The 22654-nt window shown below is 31.7% G+C and overlaps 1 protein-coding gene and 1 long non-coding RNA gene across 2 annotated transcripts; both read right to left on the bottom strand.

Moving 5' to 3' along the window:
- Nucleotides 1-1633: 1633 nt before the first annotated feature.
- Nucleotides 1634-3774, bottom strand: LOC134234958 (uncharacterized). Its single transcript, XR_009985294.1, has 2 exons — nt 2338-3774; nt 1634-1995 (listed from the first exon to the last, which is right to left on the bottom strand). It is a non-coding gene; the product is annotated as an uncharacterized LOC134234958 (long non-coding RNA).
- Nucleotides 3775-8011: 4237 nt separating this feature from the next.
- Nucleotides 8012-18018, bottom strand: LOC134234952 (UDP-galactose transporter senju-like). Its single transcript, XM_062717030.1, has 5 exons — nt 17860-18018; nt 15170-15287; nt 14867-14913; nt 13888-14027; nt 8012-9746 (listed from the first exon to the last, which is right to left on the bottom strand). The coding sequence occupies exons 1-5, from the start codon at nt 17942-17944 to the stop codon at nt 9090-9092; spliced, it is 1047 nt and encodes a 348-aa protein (XP_062573014.1). The 5' UTR covers nt 17945-18018; the 3' UTR covers nt 8012-9089.
- Between the last annotated feature and the right edge of the window lie 4636 nt (nt 18019-22654).

Below are 22654 nucleotides of genomic sequence, written 5' to 3'. Positions count from 1 at the left end.
AACTGTGACCAATCATGGCTTTGCTGTTCTTGAGAAGAAATTTTTTAAAAGATTTTCCTGTGTATTCCTAAACTTTGATCCTCAATTGTGTGGCCCCATCTTACCCCGGAGAGTCATAATTTGTACAAATTTGAATCTATGCTACCTGAGGATGCTTTCATATAACTATGACCAATCATGGCTTTTCTGTTCTTGAGAAGATTTTTCCTATGTACTGCTACGATAAACTTTTAATTTAAACAATATTTTATTCACAGATGTTGTCGTGAATAGGATTGGGCAGCAGGCGCAGCCTATTTTAGCCCTCTCCCTACGATAAACTTTGATCAGTCATTGTGCCCCCACCCTACCCTTGGGGGTCATGATTTGTACAAACTTGTATCTACACTGCCAGATGATACTTCCATCTAACTATGACCAATCATGGCTTTGCTGTTCTTGAGAAGAAGATTTTTAGACTTTTCCTGTGCCATTCCTATGTTAAACTTTGATACCCAACAGTGGCCCCACCCTATCCCACGGGGTCATAGTTTGAATAAACTTGAATCTACACTACCTGAGAATGCTTCCACATGAGTTTCATCTTTCCTGGTCCAGTGGTTCTTGTGAAGAATAAATATGCCATTAATTTTTCACTAATTATCTCCCCTTGGAAGAAGGTGTGGTCCTTCATTTGAATAAACTTGAATCCCCTTTGCATAAGAATACTTTGTGGTTAGTTTGGTTGAAACTAGCACAGTGGTTCTTAAGAAGAAAATGAAATTGAAAAGTTTACGACAACAACGACGACGACAGACAAAGAACAAATTTTGATCAGAAAAGTTCACTTGAGCCTTTGGATCAGGTGAGCTAGAAATCATAATGACATGCCATATATGTGCAAAATATGACATTCATATGCTCTCCAAGATTGAGCCTTCTGTATGAACATGTAAACAGAGTAATCCATCGCCAATTCATACAACAATGTCCTACCAATTGGTGTGCAAGTCTATGTTTTGCATTTGGCAAACAAACTAATTACAACAAAAATAAATTTCGCGATATGTTAATGTTAAACAAGATGTAGCATCCTCTTGTTTTTGTAAGTAGCCTGCCGCAGTCTTCAAATTGATACTATCTACCATCGGCTCATACATTCACTCCTGTCATTGGCTCTCGTATTTAACAGTGATAAACAAGAGAAATCCCTGATGGTGCATTTTTTTAAAACTCGTTTTAACTAATTCAATATCTATGCTTATGTTTGAGTTTTGAAAGAGATATTTACTAAATCAGCCTAGAACTATTAGTTTAATTTGAAACAATCATTCAATTATCATGTTTTATATGTTATGTAAAATATCCTGACGACTCTACATAGGAGATTGACAAATGATTGTACTTTTGCATATTTAATCTGTTTGGAGACATGCACAACTACCGTAATTACCGGTAAAATATAAATCTTTATGATCTGAAAAAAACTGCTATATAAACAAACAGTACATGTATAAAACTGACACTCTGATCTTCCTGAAATTTTTCAATGGAATGGGTAGTGTTCCTAATTAAACTGTGTTTTCTTATGAACTTTTAAATATTAACTTTATTCTAAATTCTCATATTTAAAATTAAACAGGAAACACATGCACTTGATTCATTCATTTGTATTCTTTTCTTCGCCCACAAAGAAATTAATGTAATATATAAAGACAATATATCACATATCAAAATTAATATTTAAAAAATCACCTATAATACAGGAAAGGGAAAATTCTGAGCATTAAGACATTGAATTAAACACCACAGCATCTTGAAAGTGTGCACCTACTACATGTAATACAAGTGAATTACTTGCAGATACAGTATACAAAATTGCTATAAACAGCTTTCATTCAGCTGAAATTTGATTTTCTTCATTTCAAATTATACTTAAAAATTTTAAATTAAGAATTATTATAGACAGATGGGATGAAAAAAAACTTAATATTTTCAAATAAGCAAAAACAGATTCTGTTAGAAACCTTTTAAGGTCATATGCAATGTAGTTTGAACTTTATTGGGTTCTTCCCTGGAGATGAAGAGTTCCACTAAATGAAGGACCTGTGTGCAATATTTTTAATGCCTATATATGGATTTGTACACCTCTTCTTAAAAGATTTTTGATGAAAAAAAATCTTGAGTTTATGTTTTGTAATTTTTGTACATTTTTCTTTGAATAATACAAAAGTTTTCAAAATTTGATATCTTCTCAAAACCCTTGGTAAGGCATGCTGATTTTTTGTCTATGAACATGTAATGGTATTATAATTTTACATTTAGAATATCTTGAAAAATTATCAGTAGGTAAGATACACTGCGTATGTCCTTAAACAGAAACGTTAACAAATCCAGAACTACATTCAGTACATGTAATCTCACTGCAGTTTTCACCACAAAATTATTAAAATAAAAAATGATTGATAAACATAAATATATATGACCCCATATGGCAATATGAAAAAGAAACAAATTTTAATTTAGAATGTCTGTAATGATAGTGAAACAATAAATGTATTATTCATCTACTTGTCAAGGGCAGCCTATCTCTATCACATGTCAATGTTAAGGCAAGTTATATTCTTCAAACAGGGTACAAGTGCATCAAAAATTTGTCATTTGACCTTTGACCTAATGACTGCAAAATCAACAGAGGTCATTTCCTCCCTAAGGGTAACCAATGTACCATGTTTGACGTCTGTTATAAAGACAGGGTTATCAAGATATTGAGCAGGCAAAATCTTCCTACATCCTGTTTGCCCTTGACCTTTGATCTTGTGATGTGAAAAATCAATGAGGGTCATCTACTCCTCAGAGGAGTACCAAGTTTGATGCCTATCAAGATACTGAGCAGTCGGTATCATTTCAATTCCCAGTTTTCCCCTGACCTGTTGCCTTCAAAATCTATTTTAAATGCTTATCTACTCTTCAGTGGAACCCAAATCAAAAGGAGTCAGATCTACTACACAGTGGATACCAGTGCACTAAGGTTAGGGCTGTTAAGAAAAAGATTCTCATAAACAGACAACACTTTTTCTACTGACCAACTGATATACTAATGATTGATACTGAGGTATTGACTGATAGGAGCATTAAGTCCTTTTTAGGCAGGGGGCATAAATATATAGCAATTAAAGTTAAAAAAAAAAAACAACTAATAAAAGGGTTAAATAGGTGAATAATTTTTCATGCAGAAAGCCAGAAATTATAGTCAAGAGCAAAATGAAAGCTGAATATTGTTTGTGGTTTAAAAAATTATTTGATGTTGATCCCTAATTTAAAAAAAAAAATTACAGTGGATTAGATGTCATTTTCAAATGTTATAAGTAACACTATGGAAATACTGTTTTCATAAATTAAAACACAGTGCAAAATTAACCCAAGAACCTCATGACCGTGTTTGATTAAGCTCATGCTATTTCCTCACAAACAGCTGAATTGATAAAAAAAATATTATGGTAACTTTCCACATTTTTTGCAAACTTTACTGAACCACACAATGGAACCACTTAAAAATTACATCAACATTTGCTCAATTTTTCAAACAAACCTAAGTATTTCATTTACTTGCTGTAAAACAAGAAAAATATAAATCAATACAAGTTATTGATATCATATTGGCACAATTTGGTAGAGAAACCTTCACATTTAATCATGCATGGACCTGGCCAGTTCATGTCAAAATGGAAGTGCAATGATAGAAGTCCACAATTTTATTCTAACATATATATAACTGATGTCTATCTATTGCCAATTAAAGGTACTTGGACACAGATTTGAAGTTAATATTTTCTCATTTTTTCTGTATAATATCACGAATTATATATTTTAATAGCATTTCACACAAAAATTAATTAAAAATCTTATTTCGTTTAAAAGTCATTAAAACTTTAAATTTTTTGGCGGGTTTGATTGACACATCCTTGCACTTTCACAAATTTTAACTTTATTCTTAATCCTTAGGAAAAGTGTCAATTTTGATGTGTTTTAATGAGAAATATTAAAACTTTTATCAAGAAAAATAATTTTATTCAGAGTAGAAATGTTAGAAAGCAAAACACCTTCACAAGTATCGTCATTCCGAACTAAGAGGTGCCTGCAGAATTTAGCAAATCGAGCATACACGTGTTAGGCCAGGTAAAATTAATCTTTAGATTCTCATCCTAATTTGCAAAAAAATTGGGGCGGGTGGGCGGATTTTATTTTTTATTTTTTATAATTGTTAATTAATATATAGGCCTAAGTATCAACAAAACAATGGACGCCCCGTACACATTTTTTTCATTACCTTAATGCAAATATGAATAGATTTAATTCTTTTCATATTCTTTTAAATATTCAATTTATTGTTAATTAACAAATTATCAAGTACACATTATACGGTACACCCTGAACAAAATGAGGTGGGGATACCAATAAATTGTGTATGCGTGACTTCTTATTTTGCAAAATCTATATAAATGTTCTAATAATTATTCTACTGAAAAATCTAGGCCTTCTCTTAAATCTGTCTACGATGTTGTAGATTTTTTTTTTATTTCAAAGCTAAGTCACACAGCTGGAGATCGTTATATATAACTTGACTTTCCTCGTCTATTTTTACTTAGTTACAATCTCTCTACATATTTGCTCCTGCCAGTGATGGTATCTATATGTGTTTATGCTATTTTTTCTTCTCTGCCTTCTCTATACTGACAAATTATCTTTTCCTTACACATTTAAACTGCTTTTATTGCCGATTTTTCTCCATTCTTCACATGGCGTTTTTGCTATAAATAGCGACACGCGACTTTTAATACAGACGGGAGATAACTCTTAAACTTTGACCCAAATTCTTACTGAATAAAAATACATGAAAATACCCAAAAATCAAAATAAAAAACATCAGGGCGGGACATTTTGAGAGGGGCGGGCGGGGATGAGAATCTAAAGATTAATTTTATATGGCCTTATGTACACAGTTTTTGTAAACAGGGCTCGAGTTCTGTTATTGTTTATACTTAGAATTCACCGGGTGCGTTCAATCATCACAGTCTGCTTACCACAACTGCACGGACTGACAATGTATTGTGAGTTTGTTTTGCTTTCGAACGTGTCTACTCTGAATTTTCTGGATTATAGTATTAATATTTTTCATTTATACAAAACGAGATTGCCACTTTTCCTAAGGATTAAGAATAAAATTAAATTTGCGAGAGTGCAATGATATGTCAATCAAACCCGCCGAAAAATTTGAAATTTCAATATCTTTTAAATGAAATAAGATTTTTAATTAATTTTTGTGTGAAATGCTATTAAAATCATAATATAAGTCGTAATATTATAGAGAAAATATTAACTTCAAATCTGTGTCCAAGTACCTTTAAAACTTGGCTTTTCCTAGTTTGAACTGATATTCATCTGATTCAAAGATTACCACAATTACTTTAGCATATCCTTTCAAAAATACATTGTCTCAATTATGGACCAAATCACAGAACAAATACGTCATAATCAACAGCCATGGGTTATCTCCCTTAGATAACTACATGTACAGACAATTATCTAAAAAAGGTTCAGTAGTTTACAGAAAATATATAAAAATAGATAAACATAAACACAACTGATAATTGGAGTCAAGCTGTACTTCAAAATTAATTTATAAGCACAGAGAACAACAAACAGTTTGAAACTAAAGATATTTAAAATCATCACAATATGGTTATTTAAAACATTGGGCAGGCCAAACTGAATAAGTTTGTGACATGCCTGCATATATACTATTGGACTTTTATGAGAGGCGCTGACTTGTACAGTTGACGAATTACTTTCACACTAGGACAGTGTATGGAAGCTCTTTTAAGATATAAATATTTAGCTCAAACCTTAATTCACCAAAAACAATGGATATTTTAAAGCACAGATAAGTTGCCCTTAAAGAAAACGATAATCATCCTACTCTTAAATCCAGGCCTTGACATTTACGTGCCCCTAACACCATTACTATGACCACTAGAACGGTTTTCTTATCCATTATCAATTTTGTACCTCCGTAGATGATACAGGTTTAAATGTCCAAGTAAACAGTCAACTGTAAAAGTCAGTGATTCTTGTAAAAGTCCAATAGTACCATAACAATTACATGAAATATATATTTAAAACAAAAAGAGTACACATGGAATATATTGCACTAAAAAAGAGAAATAAATATTCAATATTTATAATCTCAAATCAATGTTAGTACTTTTCTTTCTTACCAACTTCACCCTGAATGTAATGAAAGTACACGTTAATTGAATTGTCTCATGCAATAAATGGGAGTTTCTCTTCATAAATTTCATCATATTTAGGGATTTGACTGTTTTAGGTATTGTTAACCTTGACTTTAATATTACCAGTATTGAACAAACCTCTCAAAAAGTTGTCCTTATCAGAAATGCTGATTAATTGAATTCTAAATAACAGTACCCAAATCATATGCCAGCCTAGTATAATTAGTTACATAGTTTTGTAGTGATAGGGTAAGGGATGATACCTCGTAAGTATATTTATGACTGATGAGGTATCATCCTGTAGCCAGTAACTACAAAACTATATAACTCACTTACACCACCATCGATTATATCTATAGGTAGCTGTGGGTTTTAAAATTGTTTCTCCTTGTTATATATTTTGACACTCTTGTTAATTTTCTATTATGATTGCACATTGTGCTACATATATTATTTTTAGAGTGTTTCTTGCAATAAAATTTAATTGTCAAAGTTTTGAAGAAATTTGGTGAAGAGAGAAAAAGTTCCAAAATATGTGCCCGTTAATGATGTTAGCTAACTTTATACATGTACATGTTATCAGACATTGTCACTTAAAAAAACATTAAATGTTACAAAAGAAAATTTCCTCTATATTTACCATGTGCCAATTTTAAAGTGACCATGGATAAGTAATACTCCTCTATCACATGACAGACGTCTACTAATCGTAACCCAGAATTTCAATGAAAAATCATCGGAGATGGGGTAAAAAAACATATATTTTTGACACTATAGCTAATTATTTGACTTGATATTATAAGATCCAATACTGTGGTGAACTAATGGAATGGTTATTTATGCTCTGTTGGACTTTATTCAGATTGTTTGATATAACCTTTCATATATTATTACATGTACTAAGTTTTAGATGCAACATTGACCGAGTTCCAACCCGCCATTTAAGTAATAGTTAACAGATTTTTTAGAACTACATGTACATGCAATTAATGTCATTTTTCTCCAAATATTTCTCAAAATTAAGAGTTATGTATACAAAAAATTTGCTGCATTAATATATCATTTTGTTTTGAACACTGTTGAAATACATGCTAAAAAATTATTTGACTTGATATTATAAGATCCAATACTGTGGTGAACTAATGGAACAGTTATTTATGCAAACATGTTCAGAAATTTTATTCATTGCATTGTATAATACACAACCTTTCTTATATTTTGATACTAAGTATATAAAAACTAAACTAGTTCTTCATGCAACATTAACTGATAGTTGAAACATGCACCAAAAACTTTAACCTGTTAAACCTGCCCTTTAAGTAAAGTTAACAGATTTTCTTAGAACTACATGTACATGCATTTAATGTAATTTTTCTCCAAATATTTCTCAAAATTAAAGAGTTATGACAGAGGAATACACAGAGGAAAATTTGCTGCATTAATTTAATATCACTTTGTTTTGAACACCGTTGAAATAGTCTTTGCTGCAGCAAAAATTATAAAATACTTCCCAGTAAAAATAACCTGGTCATTCCTTTGCTGAAATTGCAACTGAAACTTACTGGTACAATGAAACACACAACATAGTTACTATAGATAAAAGTACTATCTCCAAAAAACTTAACCATAACCCAGCACCTTTATGCAAAAATGCACTTTTTGATATTCTGAATTTAATAACTTTACAGTTGAAAGGCAATATATTTGACTGCATTAAATAATATGGTATGTTAAATTTGTTAATGGAGTTTCAAAATGATATGATGTTGAAAATGATTTGTAGAAGCATTGATAAATTTGAGTTTAAAAATTTTCAAAAGTTTTATCTTTTATTCCAAAATAAAAACCAAACAAGCAGAAAAAAATAAAAATCTATAACCTTGAATGACTTTATGAATCTGAAAATACAATTTCCTCACTCGTCAAAGACAAGTTTGACGGAATGCAGTTTACTTCTTGTATGTCTCACGACTATCAATTAAGCAATGTATATTGTGGATTTCTGGAAGTCTACATCACAAAAAATTATTAATTTCAGGAAAAATTATCACAAATGTTATAAGGAATCACAACATTCTGAGCTTTATAGTCTACAGAAAATCATATATCTGGAGAGAGTGGTTATTTCCATAACTTACTGAAACACTGTACAAAATACATCTTTGTGTTGTTTTGACAGTTATACATTTATATTTTTCTAATGAAAGTTTCACATAGAAATTAACAATAAATTATATAAGTATATACAAAGTATACATTATTCCCTGTAAAGAAAATACAATATATACCCAATAATTATGCTCATCTTGCATACAATATAGTTCTAACCCACAATAATAATCAAACAATGATACAAATAAACCCCCAAAATACTGTAAAGTAAATCACTTTTTATTCATGAGAACTTTATATTTGCATACACGTGTGAATGTGTTTGTGCAAAAATTTTATTCTCCCATATCTTTGTCATATACATGGTTATATACAACAGAAACCACAGCTTGTGAAAATTTTGTCTCGCTAATAAATACCAATTAATTAATGAATGAAAATATCATCATGAAAATAAAGTGATCTACTGTATTCAGACCAGAAAAACAATGCATTCCCACAAAAAAAGAAAAGAATATACATATGTATTTAAGTAAGATCTTAATTGATATTAGTTAAAGAGTAGTATCCACAAATGTAAAAGGTTCTAAAAAGTTTGACACATGTTGTTTGCCGATTTGAAAGAAAGGATTTCAATAATTCATACCACACACATGTACATTTTTACCAGCAGTGCTAGAAAGTGAAATGATTATCTATTTAAGTCTATACAGATTCCTTTGTTGGAGGGTCAACCTTAATTTCAACATCAGTCTTTGCCAAATTAACTACTGGACTCTGGGCATACATCACTGTAGCAACAGATACAATAAAAATGGCCAAAACAGTGTAAATATCAATAGCAATACCGAAAATGATCCAGCACAACACAGCAGTGAACATGAGCTCTAAGGCACTGGCAAATGTCTTTAAGATGGAATTCAAGTTTCGCAGGAAAAGACTGGTTACAATGCCAATGGCAGCATTATTTACAACAATAATTAAAACCCCAGGCTGCATTATAGCTGCAATGTTTCCAGGTTCCAATGCACTGATAAATTCTCCCTTGAACCCTAGCACCAGAGCATTACACAAAATTGAGTCCAGGTACATGAACACATTTTGCAGCATGATATGAACATCCACTCCTTTGTCTTTCAGTAGGTATTCATTATAAACACCTGCAAAGCAGGAACTGAAGACCTGGACCAGAATGAGGAGAAGATGGCGGTTGAAGTAGACCGAGAGGGAACTGGATGTAGAAGCAGCAGATGTGGCAAGGGATGACTTGCTGTCATGGCCGTACTCTTTTACTATGCATCCCAGAGTCAAAAATGTCAGCGAAACCCACTGATATCTACTTAATTTCTTGCTAAAGATGACCTGAAATCAGAAAAAGAATATTCTACATTGACATTTGTTTTAACTTTCTTATTTTTGCAGATTTAACATTACCTAAATAAAAATAATACCGTATAATCCCTATTAACCACCCCTACCCCTGTAAGCACCCCATAGTTGTTTTTCAATTATCAGGAGATAAGGGCCCCATGTACAGTGATTAAAATCATTTAGAATCATATCAAAAGTCTGCCAAAATTTGAAGAAAAAGAAAATGAAACTAGTCATTTAGCATAATTTGGGTAGATTATCTTTACTTAAAGTAAAGTTAGAAAAGTTAGACATTAATTTAGTGGTTCTTTATATTTATTTTTTTAAAAAGTTTTTTTTTTTTAAAGTTAAAATATGACATTAAAGATTATAAAGAGAATACCAAAATAACCACCCCCTTTTCGCAATTTTCTAAGCGCCCGGGGCGGATAATATGGAATATATGATAGCTAATTTTTCGAGATTTACGATTCTAGCCATAACAAAAGACGCATGGGTTATATTGCTCACCCAAACACTTTGGCTTGTGAAAGTATAAATCAGCTCAGTATTGAAAAGGTTAAATATACTTATATAAATAATTTAATAATTTAAACAATATTCTATTATGAATAAACATAACTGGATTGGACAGCAGGCACTGCCTAAATAAGTCCTCTCCATATAAAATTGGTATGGGGAGAAGGGGTTGGGTTGAGGGGCTTGTGTCCCCACCCTACCTCCATGATAAAACACACTTGAATCTACACTATCTGTGAATGCTTCTAAATCAAAATGACAAATCATGGCTTTGCTGTTCTTCAGAACACAAGTTTTTATTGATACATGTATTTCATATTTCTTTGAGTGAATTTGAATTTGTGGGTATAAAAATGGATACAAATTGGCACCCTTACATATTATATATTCTATTAAATTTTCTTCCGATGCATTTAATAATGCAAACATACTTTTTAAAGCGGAAATTGCATTTTAACATAGCGACGAGTGATTGCGGTAGCTTTCAAAAAAATCTGATTCTCAATTTCTCTAATATGTGTGCACATGACTTGCACTATGAACAGCAAGCATGATATCTGGTTAAAATCGAGGGCAAATTTGGCTGAAAATATAGCGAAAATTCACTATAATAGTGATATACCATTATTAAAGTGGAATTTACGTTTGGCCCCAACTTTGTTGTGACCCCACCCTACCTCCAGAAGTTACGATTCGATAAATTTGATTCTGCACAACCTGTGCATGCTTGCTATGAATATATGTCCAATTAAGACTTGCTATTTATAGCAGGGGTCATGATTTGAACAAACTTGAATCATGCCTCAGATAATTTTCAATTCTTTTGGCCCAGTGGCTCTTAAGATTTTTAAAAATTTATCCCCCTAAAAAAAATGCTTTGCTATACAGTAAAAAAAAATTCGATTCATCGCCATTTTCAAATACCGCCATGATTCCCCAAGACACACTTTTTCCTGCTATATAAAATTCTCTTTATAACGCCAAATTCGCATACCGCCATCCGCCACCCTGTTTTCAAAACAAACGTCCATTTTTAAATGTCAATTTTCTCGATATACCGCCACAGGTGTGTGCGGTCAGTGGAGCGCGGCTAATTGGTTGACGCTATCCCTGTTGTAAAGCATGCAAAGCCAGACAAGGTACACGCAATTAAATAATTAAATTAGAATTAAATGAACAAATAATTTTGATATGAACGGTTACAATGATTTTGTACTGTTGTTTTGTTTAAAAAAAAAACATTTAGTCACGGCTTCGCCACGAAAGAGGTAGTTGTAAAAGTACGCCGAATACGATATTATTTTGATGATCTCTGCTTTAAACAATGCAAAGTTTGCTTAAAAATAATTATACGATACAAATGTTTAACGTTTAACAAACAATGATGACATAAACAATAAATTTATTCAAGAAACTATTTAACGTACGTTCAGCAATATATCACGCCGATCGACCCAGCATGTTTTTTCAATATCAGACGTGCCGATTTACATGTACATAAATGCACATGTACATGTCTTTATTTCATAACCGCACATTTTGTTTTAAAGAAGTTGTACATAAAAAATTACTTGAAGTATTTAAAATTGAGAAATCTGTTGTATATACATGTACATGTAATTATAAGAAAAAACGCTTTATGGTATTTCTAAAAGGTAACTATGTTTTAAAATATAGGAAATTCAAATCATCGCCAAATTCGTTATACCGCCATGATTTCTAAATTACAAAAGGTGGCGGTTTATCGAGAATTAACTGTACATGTATATTCAAATCTAGAGTTGGGTATTGCGAAGGAAATCCACATTGCGATATATTGCAATATTTTGCAATATATTGTAGATTAATTATCATTAATAAATTTGAGCAGAATGTTTGAAATGCTGTCAAGTTCAAAGACTATTTGAATTTATCTTTAAGTTTAAAAGCGGGAGGAGGGATAAGACATTGATTGCACACCAAATTAACACTTTACTTTTAATCAAATTCCAGGTAAAATAGTAAAACAAGATGAACTCTCTTGGAGAAATTTCACATTGAAATAAAAATTTTTACAGATTATATAATCTTTTTTCATTGAATTCTTTTTTTGGGGGGGGGGGGGGGTTAATGAAGTAGCATAAAATGTCATTAAAGATTAAAACAATATACATATTAGGCCTATATGAAAATAATTTTATTGTGGTAACAAAATAAAATTTAAAAAAAAAACAGAAAGAAATTGTGACCTGTTTTCGTGCGTTTTGGTAATTTAGTCTAACCCGACCTAATTTCACTGATATCAAGACTACAATCCTTTAATGACCTCTTTTAATATATACATGCTCCTGCTATAGCATAAGGTGTTTAAAATGGCATGAAAGTTATTAAAAATAATTAAAACAACACTGCTACAAGTGAAAACATGGATGACCATTTATTATCATTTTACAAACAGCGTGACAGTTTGCTTGATGGGGCGTGCTAAAATTTTGTGTGCTAGTTATCATTTTACTCATCGATTGGATCAACGAAATCAATATTAATTTGCATATGAAACTCGGAATACAACAATACCCCAATAATACTGGCCAATCACATTGAACGATTGTTTCCCAGTACGGCATTTGTAGTCAGGAGCAACACGTGGTCAGTCAAAGCCCGTTTTCTGTCCTAAAATCATGTATTATATCTGTTGTGATTTGACCGGATGGGTTTTTTAAAAATACGTTTAACATGTATAAGAAAATTTAAAAAGAATGGAATTAGTGAGGCTACTCTGCTACTGTTGTACTATGTAGCTATCGTCATTATAGGAAGTAAACTTGCTTTGTCCGTTCACATGTAATTGTTGTTTATTCACTGCGATTGGTCAGTATTGTCAATGGTATTGCTTGGTTCTGTGTTTCATATGTAAAGTATTATTGATTCCATTGAAATCAAACATCCAATTTTTAAATATATTCAGCATGCGAAATTTTAGCATTTGCAAACTGTAGCAGAGGTAGGAAAACGATAATACTTGTAATATGTGTACATGTATATTGAACTTGACATTTCACCGCGATGTCGATCGTGTAGATTCAATGTGAGATTTTGAGAACCGCAATGCATATGGTATACACCCTGTAAAAATGTTTTATATATTTTCTTCCTGATAAATTTTATTTTAAAGTCTTATTAATTAGTAATTTTATTTCAAAGTAAGATAGAAAACTGCAACAGTGAATTAAAAGCTTCCAATACTCTCTCCTCTCTCTTTCTCTCTCCCGAAAAAAAAATTCTTTCAACGAAAGAAAAAGACTTAAATTTTACAGTTTTATTTTAACAGTTTCTACAATAAAGGAGGTTTTTATATATCTTTATAAATATCGTGAAATACCGGTATCTGATTTTCATATCGCGATATATTATCGTGGTGGATAATACCGCAATATACCGATATACCGGTAATATTGCACACCCCTATTCAAATCCCCTATAATACTATATTCGGTGATATTTTGAGGCAAGTTTGGTTGAAATTGGCCCCAAGTTCTTCAGAAAAAATTCAAAAATGTGAAAAAATTATAATATTTAAATGTATTTAGCAAAGTGATTTGAAGTTATTAGAAGAGGTGGAAAATTAACATACCTGAAATACTACACCCGTGACTACGACCCTGAACTGCAGTAGAAGGTAATAAGTCGTGGGGTCATAGGTTGCTAGATTGACAAACTGCAGGTTGTTGTACAGGCAGTAGAGAGCAGCAGGAACAAAATAATACATCAACACTGAAAAAAAAATCAGATTTAAACAAAGATAAAATTAAATCAATTACAGAGGGATTGCTAATTATAATTTGTATTCTTTGTAAAATGTAATTTTTTTCAGACCCCAACTTACTAGTGATTTTTTAAAAACATTAAAAAATATTTTGCTACACTCCATTTAAGAAAAATCTTTTGTTAAGATTTTATGATTCTTAATCTATCAGAAAATCTTTAAAAAAAGGTAACTGGATTTTTTTCATATTCATTAATATAATAACCCCGGCATGCCAATAAGTCTTTCAGAAAAGAAAATGTCCTTTTCAAAGAGAATAAAATTATATATTAATGTTGAAAGTAAGCATTGATCTTGTGTAGAAAAACAAGAAAGGCGCTAAGTAATTTTTTGATATGAAATGGGAAATATATTGCATGTACTGGGACATCACAATTGGTAATGTAAACAGCTGTCCAAAAGCAATTGCCCAATTGTTCTCTTAATGCAAAAATAACAGTGACAATGAAAACCTGGCTGGTAAAATACCAGTCCATTTGAATCTATTAGTATGAAAATATTACAGAAATTTACACCTATAATTATCATATATATTACATATTTGCAACAAAAAATTTGTTTGTATAAATCTTCCCCCACCCCACACTGGCAGTTTAGAAATCAATGTCTTTATTTCACTACTATTGATTGTGACTATGTGTACATGCAACATATTTTCTCTTGCGATCTCCAACAAAGTCCTTTTGTTCATTAAATAAGAACTTGTTCAGATCAATCAGGATTTCATTAAAATCTCTAGTCTCAAATTTCTCTGTATCTGCTGTTTTAAGCAATATAAAAGACTCACCATTTCTGTGTTTGTAGATTTCTGAGAAATAACTAGAAACAGGATTGCTGAAAATAAAGCATAAAAATGTTTAAAATTTTTTAGACATACAACATTTAATAAACTTGGTTAAAGACAACGATTAACTTATCAAGATTTGTTACAGAACACATTTTACAAGCAGTTCCTCAAAATTCCATGTTGTTCATTGATACACCACACACTTTTTAAAGCATGGCAATAACTTGTATGCAAACTTTGAATCTGTCACAATTGACATTAATTTTTTTGTAATGGGTAAACAAAAAATACAGTGATACTTACTCCTTTAAATATACAATAGAAGATACCACCAGTTTAAGTAACTCTGTCAGTAGAACAACTGTCACTGTGTTATAATTATAGGTATTATTCTTATTTTTGGATGCAGTCACGAGTATACCTTAAAATAAAAAAAAATATATCATATGAATGTATTAAACAATTTACATAAAATGTGTGTAACTACTAATAGTAACACTGCAATTATCATGATTAATGCTATAATGTCTGTCCTACAGTATGACTTTGAGCAATATTGAATAGAATTCACAAGTCGTTTTTGTGTATTCAATATTGACCGATCAGATACATGTTTTATTAAAAATATGAGTATATACAAGTTTGCATTGACAGGTGGTTCTAGTAAATCTAGTTCTGTAGACTCCAGACTATCTCAGTTTTATGTTTCTGCAGATAATATTTAAGGACTCTTAGAATATCAAATAAACAATAAAGTAGTCAGTAAATCTTTTTCAAAGTAGCAAGGAGTTTGAATAAAACTTTCTAAATGTGAGCGTAAAGACGATCGACAATTTTTTTTTGCCGACATCCTAAATCAAGAAGACATTCAGTATAATAAAATAAATGGTGCCTGTTTTGGAGGGTAACAGTTGAAATTGACACCCTAAGGAAAACCATTGTCAACCTCCTCTGACGCGTCGGTTGACAATGGTTTTCCTTGGGGTGTCAGTTTCAACTGTTACCCTCCAAAACAGGCATATTTATATAATATACATCAGGTTGAAATCTGACTTTTTGAAAAATGGTGGCTGCGTTGGCATAGGCTGTGCAATGTACTATGATCAAGTGTTTTGATCTTGAATTCACTAAGTACTACAGAAATGTACAAGTCATAAATCTTTGGTAGACAAGGATATGTGTTCTGGTCTTTAGTATTTAAAATGACTAAAATGGTTTCTCTATGTATGTGAATAATGGAAACTAAAAAAAATACAGGCCTAAGAATTGGGCAAGAGTGCCACTGTGCAACTCCATTAGAGAAAGACTGATATAAATGCAGATTGCTCCGGGTGTTAAGAGATCGACATCACTTCGAATCTTATATTACTCAAATTATTTTCAAGTTAGCATTGTAAACATGATAAAACTTCATAATTTATCTGCCTAGAACACACTTTATCCATCCAGAAAATTTTATAAAGATACATTAATTTCTTAAAAAGACATGAGCTCAGTCTATGAAATTTTGTGACAACCCTTGTAATTATATATCATGTACTAAGTCGTATCATTGCTAAAATATTTATGTTTATTTGAATGAATTTTGAAGCAGAATGAGAAGTATTAAGGGAAACTGCATGTAGAGTAAAATATCAGAGTCAAGAGTACTTATAGATTCACTGCTTGCCATTAGTATTCATCATAAAATTTGTAGCAAGTGTAGCGATTTCTAACAACAACACCTGTTCAAAGAGAAATTTTGACTCACCATGCCTGATTCAATGGATATTGCATATATGGTTGATTATAAAATTAGCATTGTCGTCAAGCAGTGTTGACTGTTGCTATGCTGGAGGGCATGGCTAATTCATTATTCAGTGGGTAATATAGCGAGCGCAGTAAGCGTCGCGAGGTGACGCTCGTCACTGCGAGCTCTTAAAGCAACACCTGTGCGAAGAGAAAATTTGAACTACTGCACATTCATTCGATAGAATTTTTCGACGCAGTAATTTGGACCCACAATGCATCACTTGTTAAAGCTACGTTCTCACGAGAATCGCAGCAAAAGTTCAACTAAAAGTAAACATTCCCTGATTTGATGGATAAATATTGAAGATAAATAGTAAACATGGTAAATGAAATGTTCTTCATTTACTTTCGATCAGCATTGTTCAGGCTTCTTTTTGGAAACGTAACTTACATACATAGTCATGTGATGACAGAGTCTAGACGCACCAATTGTCACATGCAGTTTGACGAGCCCGATTAAAAAATTATAGCAAAATAAATATCTGCACTGGCCACATTTACGGTCGCACCAACATATTAGTTTTTTTAAATAAATATTTTTCAACAAATCAGATTCAACTTATTAAACATGAAAGAATAATATCGCAAAATCATTTTGAAAATGTTTTGATCCAAAAATCATGACTTTTCATGTCATTACATTTTGCGTTGTTGCATTTTGCTTAATCTGGGCGCAAAATGAAATTATCAAAAAAAATTTATTACATTTTGAGTTTTTACAATTTGCGTTAATCTTATTGAAAATCAAATAATACAAAATGTAATAATCCTATAAATTTTATTTTCACTTTTTGAGTTAATTTCTATTCTGCATTGAAATCTGCAGCAATGCAAAATGAAATAATGTACAACATTTTGTGTTGAAATTTCATTTGGCATTGCATCAGTGGTTTGAAGCAATGGGTAAAAAGTTTCTGCGTTTGCCCTTAACGTTGCACCATCAATAAGCCTATGTAATAAAAACTACAAAGTGTATAGAGTTTCCAACTTTCAATGCACAATATAAAGTTTAGCTACATCAGTACATGTAAACTACAGTTTTGGGAATCAAATAAATCATTTATTATGACTAAATCGCTTAGTTTCTATTGATTGTTCATTCAAAATGTTTGTGCCAACTAATCGTGGTTTTGATAATAGCTGCAATGGTTTCTTTAAGTCGGGTCTAACAGTTTAGACATTGTTATGATTGTAGTACCCACCTTGGTTAATGAACAATCCCATGTATGATATAAATATAATAAAACTCATTTTTGTTGGAAATAAATCTCCAGAAAACAACCCCATGGTTTTCTTTTTAGAATCTGTCCTTAATAAATATGTCTTTTGTAGAACTTGGTATCAGAAGCTGTAAAGCGGATCAAACAACAAGTCCACACAACAAATCAATCAACGTTACGTGTGCGCTTGGAAATAAAAGAGGTCATACTAAACAGTGCGCAAGACTGATGACTACGAAGGTTGACAAAACATGGAAGACGGATCCACGGAAAAAATCGACAGTTCATGGATAGTCTATTTGTACGGAAAATAAATACAAAAGGGTTTATTACTTAACCCAATCAGGCAGTTCGGAAAAACAAATTCCGGTATAACCGTGTAATGTCATGCAATGTGGAGAGGAAGGCCTAACCCGATTGAATTGAATGACCTAATAGTTTATCATGTTTGTTTTCAAAATCCTAATTCAAGTTAATACTATAATGATTTAGAATATTGGCATTTTAATACATTAGTTCATATTCTAAATTTCAAAAACTCGAACTGATTTCATTTATTGAAATTCAATATTTTAGTTCAAACAAAAATTAATTAATCTAAATTTTAAAATTTCTAAAAATGTCACATTTTTATGGAATGCCATATACGACAGCCAACTGCTTACTGCCAACTGTCAGCTGCTTACTGCCAACTGCCACACATATTTGAATAAATTTTATATTTGTATTGATATTTATATGAATTTTCACCCAAAAAAGGGGGAAAAAAGGCACGGATCCAGGACATTTTTTCCAGGGGGGTCACCCTGGTAAAATTGAATTGAATAAAATGACCAATATGTTTTATCTTATGTAATATTCAATATATGCGGTTGATAAAGTACACTGTTAATTTTTTTTATTTGTTTTCCCATTTGAAATAGGTAATAAAATGACTATTTTCTGCTTTTAATCTATAAAGAAGCCCCCCCCTCCCCCGGGGACAACAAAAGCTTTGAAGAGAGAATAATAATAAAAAAGATTTGTCGTTTCGCAGAGAAAGATGTTTTGAAAATAAATTTCCGTTTTCCATTATACTCTATAGTTAAAAATTTCCTCAAATAAAAGATGTATATCACTCTGTGTTATAATGTTGCACATGCATAGATCGAAGTACAGTCATACGTTAAATGAACTAAACGAACGACCGGTATAACTGACCTTGGACCCTCCACTTAGAAAACGCCGATCAAACATTTATATCTCTTTGTTTGTACAAATAAAATATGTTTTACATACATAGATCCAGCTCGAGAGAGGGGTCCGGAACACCCCTCTGAAATTTGTAAAGTTATTTAATGCACAAACTAAACCAACTAAAAGTTATTTAATGTATAAAATAAATCAACTAAAAGGGACCTTACACCCACCCACCCCTCCCCAACCGAAAATGTGGATTCGTGTTAAGTTGGTATGAAAAATGTCATACACATGAAGGTATGCCGCATAAGAACCCCCTCTCCCCGGCCGAAATAAATTTTCACATTTAGGAAAGAACTTGACGTATTTTTTTCTTGTTAAGAAATTTCTGGTTGGATTTTTTTTTTTTACCAGAGTGACCGTCTTGGAAAAAATGTCCTATAGATCCGCGCCTTTTTTTTTAAATTTACATAAATATCAATATGAAAATAAAATTTATTCAAATATGTGTGGCAGTTGGCAGTAAGCAGCTGACAGTTGGCAGTAAGCAGTCAGCAGTGGCTGTCGTATATGGCATTCCATACATTTTAGATATTTTACCCCTTTTATCCAAAATTAACATTTTCAAAAATGATTTGTGCATTTTAAACTTACGAGATTTTAATCTGTCATTTGTTCAGAAAGTTTACACTTAACATTCGATTAGTACCATATGTACATCTTTTGCTTTTTATACAGGCGTGGATCCAGAAATTTTTTTCCGGGGGGGGGGGGGTCCACCCCTGTCAAAAAAAAAATCCTATCCCAGAAATTTCTCGACAAGCAAAAAAAAAACAAAAAAAACTAAACTCGCCCAAACGTCAAAAACCTATTTTGTGTGTGTGTGTGTGTGTGGGGGGGGGGGGTATTACCTGAAATCTTTAACTTTTCATACCCATTTCACACACATTCGCGTTTACCAGGGGGTCAGCCTTTTCCAAGGGGTGTTCATGAAAACTTTTTTCTTGCTTTAGTATATATAGATATATTTTTTTTAACCTTGTAAATTCCGGGGGGGGGGGTGACCCCCCGACCCCCCTTTAGATCCGTGCATGTTATACCCCACGCAACAAGTTGCGGGAGGAATGTTTTTGACCCATCCGTCAGTCAGTTCGTCAGTCCTTTTTTTTGGGGGGGGGGGGGTCAGCGCAACTCCTCATAAACCACTGCACAGAATTAATGATCAAACTTTGCAGATATTTAGAATTTCCGCACTTTCCAACTTAGCTTTTTGGCCTTACCTTGAATATAGAGATGTGTCAGCGCAACTCCTCTTAAACCGCTGCACAGAATTTCGTTAAAAGTAACACAATGTGTAGATGTGCATATTACCAAGAAATTCCGATTCTGAAATTTTTCGTGGAATTTCCTCACTTTTCAACTTAGATTTTTTGCCATATCTTAATATAGAGATTGTTAGCCGACTTCTCTTAAGCTGCTGCACAGAATTTGTTCAAACTTTGGAAATATTTAGTACACAGTGTTTAATTTGCAAATTACTCGGAAATTCCGATTCCATTATTTTTCTGGGAATTTCGGTGGCACTTTTTAACTTGAATATTTTTGGCCATATCTTGAATATAGAAATAAACAGATTGTCAGAGCAACTTCTCATAGACCGCTGCACAGAACTGCATGCGTCAAACTTTGCAGATATTTAATACACAATGTGTAGATGTGCATATTACCAGGATATTGGGATTCCTTTATTTTTCACGGCAATTTCAGCACTTCGAGTTTTGGGGGAGCGTGGGGTATGAGCAAGCTCTTTTTCTTTCATTTTTTTAAACTAACCATCAGATATATCTTTTTTGAAATGGTATCCTAATTAAGCTGTCAACTATCATTTGGCAAAGAAAAAAATTCACACATTTAATTTTAAAATATGATCATTTTTGTATATCTTTATATGGAGCTCTTACTTCTAATTGAAGAGATCAATATAGTCTGTAAATGCATGACCACAATTAATGGCCTCTTAAACTTCTTAAGTTCAAGAAGTTTTTGATTTATTAAAATTTAGAATTTTGATTCAAATTTCAAATAATTAAAACACTTTTAATTTCAGAATTTTACTTCAAATATCCAAACTAGCTCTCAAATTTCCAAACCTGATTTGAATTTAATTTAAACTTTTCCTGTTTCAATTTAATTCAATATTCTAAATAAATAAAAAAAAGTTTAGCTGCATTGATGTATAGCCCTCTCCGCTTTTTATCATATCTTATATTTTCTGGAGAAGGCCTCTCCGAAAAAAAGGAGGGGGCTACATTATTGCAGCTAAACAAAACTCTTTTGCTGGACCAAAAGCATTTGTGACATGGTTTAAAAAATTCAAACTGGGTTTGGCATTTTTTAAAATTTGGATATTTGAAGTAGTTCTAATTCTAAAAAAAAAAAAAAACTGAAAATGTAAAAAGTTTTCTTTATTCAAAATTTGACTGTTTGAATCAAAGTTTTAAAGCGATATATGGAGTAATTTTGATAAGTTCAGACTAACTAAAATTAAAAGGATTGAAATAAGTCGGAAATAAATATCAGATACAGTTCAAAGTCAATTTAACTAATAGAAACGTGGGGATTAATAAATTAAGTTCAAAATAAATTAATTGAACATCAATAAAAAATATCATATTGTAAATCTACGCCTAATCTCATATTTTTGTTTTTTAGCTCAGATACACCATATATAGCTTAAATATTTAAATTTAAACTTTAGATTGTGAAGTGTAAACTTAAGACTTAACAAGCAATAAAAAATTATTTAAGAAAATTAAAATTGTAATAACTTTTTTTTCCAAATTTTTATTTCCCAGCTGAGCCTTCTCTGTCAACAATTTTTTATATAAACTAACAGGCTAGCAGCTATCAAGGATGGGGCCCAGACTAAGTCCCATTACAAGCATAATATATTGTAAATAAACAGCATTTCTCACATTTTTAACAAATAAGTTGAAGAAACAAGACTATCAGCCATCTCATTTCAAGTTCTCAATTTGTAAATTCTATAGTCAATATAATGATCTTGTTAGTAAATACAATTTAATTATCATTGAGTCAAATGCTGACTGAAGTTTTTCATACATTTGTTAGACAAGAAAGTGATTTCTGCATTAAAAATTTTAAATTCGATATAATTGCACTATCAATTACACTGTTGTCATGTGAATAGCAAAAAGGAAAAACCTCTCTCAATAGAGAATAAAATTCTTTCAAAGTTAGAGATCCGCTAAGCCGGCATGTACATGTAGCTTGGGGGGGGGTGTTCAGGTAAACATGAATGTTTTCTACAGGACATAAATACCTTTGCTATTATGTTCTGTGATAATGCGACATGAATAAAAAAAATAGTACCCTGTGTGTCGATCCTCTTTGCTTAAAATTAGGTGTTGCAAGTTCACAGGATTCAAGATTGTCAGAAAATTATGACACTACGTGTTCTAATTGAATATCAATAATCTCTCACCATTGAATGTGTATTTAAAGTGTATCAGTTTTAATGGAAATATATAAAAGCATGAGTTTTGATAAAAATATTATGAATTACTTTCTAATTGAA

Source organism: Saccostrea cucullata, unplaced genomic scaffold (genome assembly GCF_032062105.1).
Source record: "Saccostrea cucullata isolate Sc308-1 unplaced genomic scaffold, CSIRO_AGI_Scuc_v1 ctg617, whole genome shotgun sequence".
NCBI lineage: Eukaryota > Metazoa > Mollusca > Bivalvia > Ostreida > Ostreidae > Saccostrea > Saccostrea cuccullata.
This window is presented reverse-complemented; position numbering and strand designations above follow the sequence as displayed.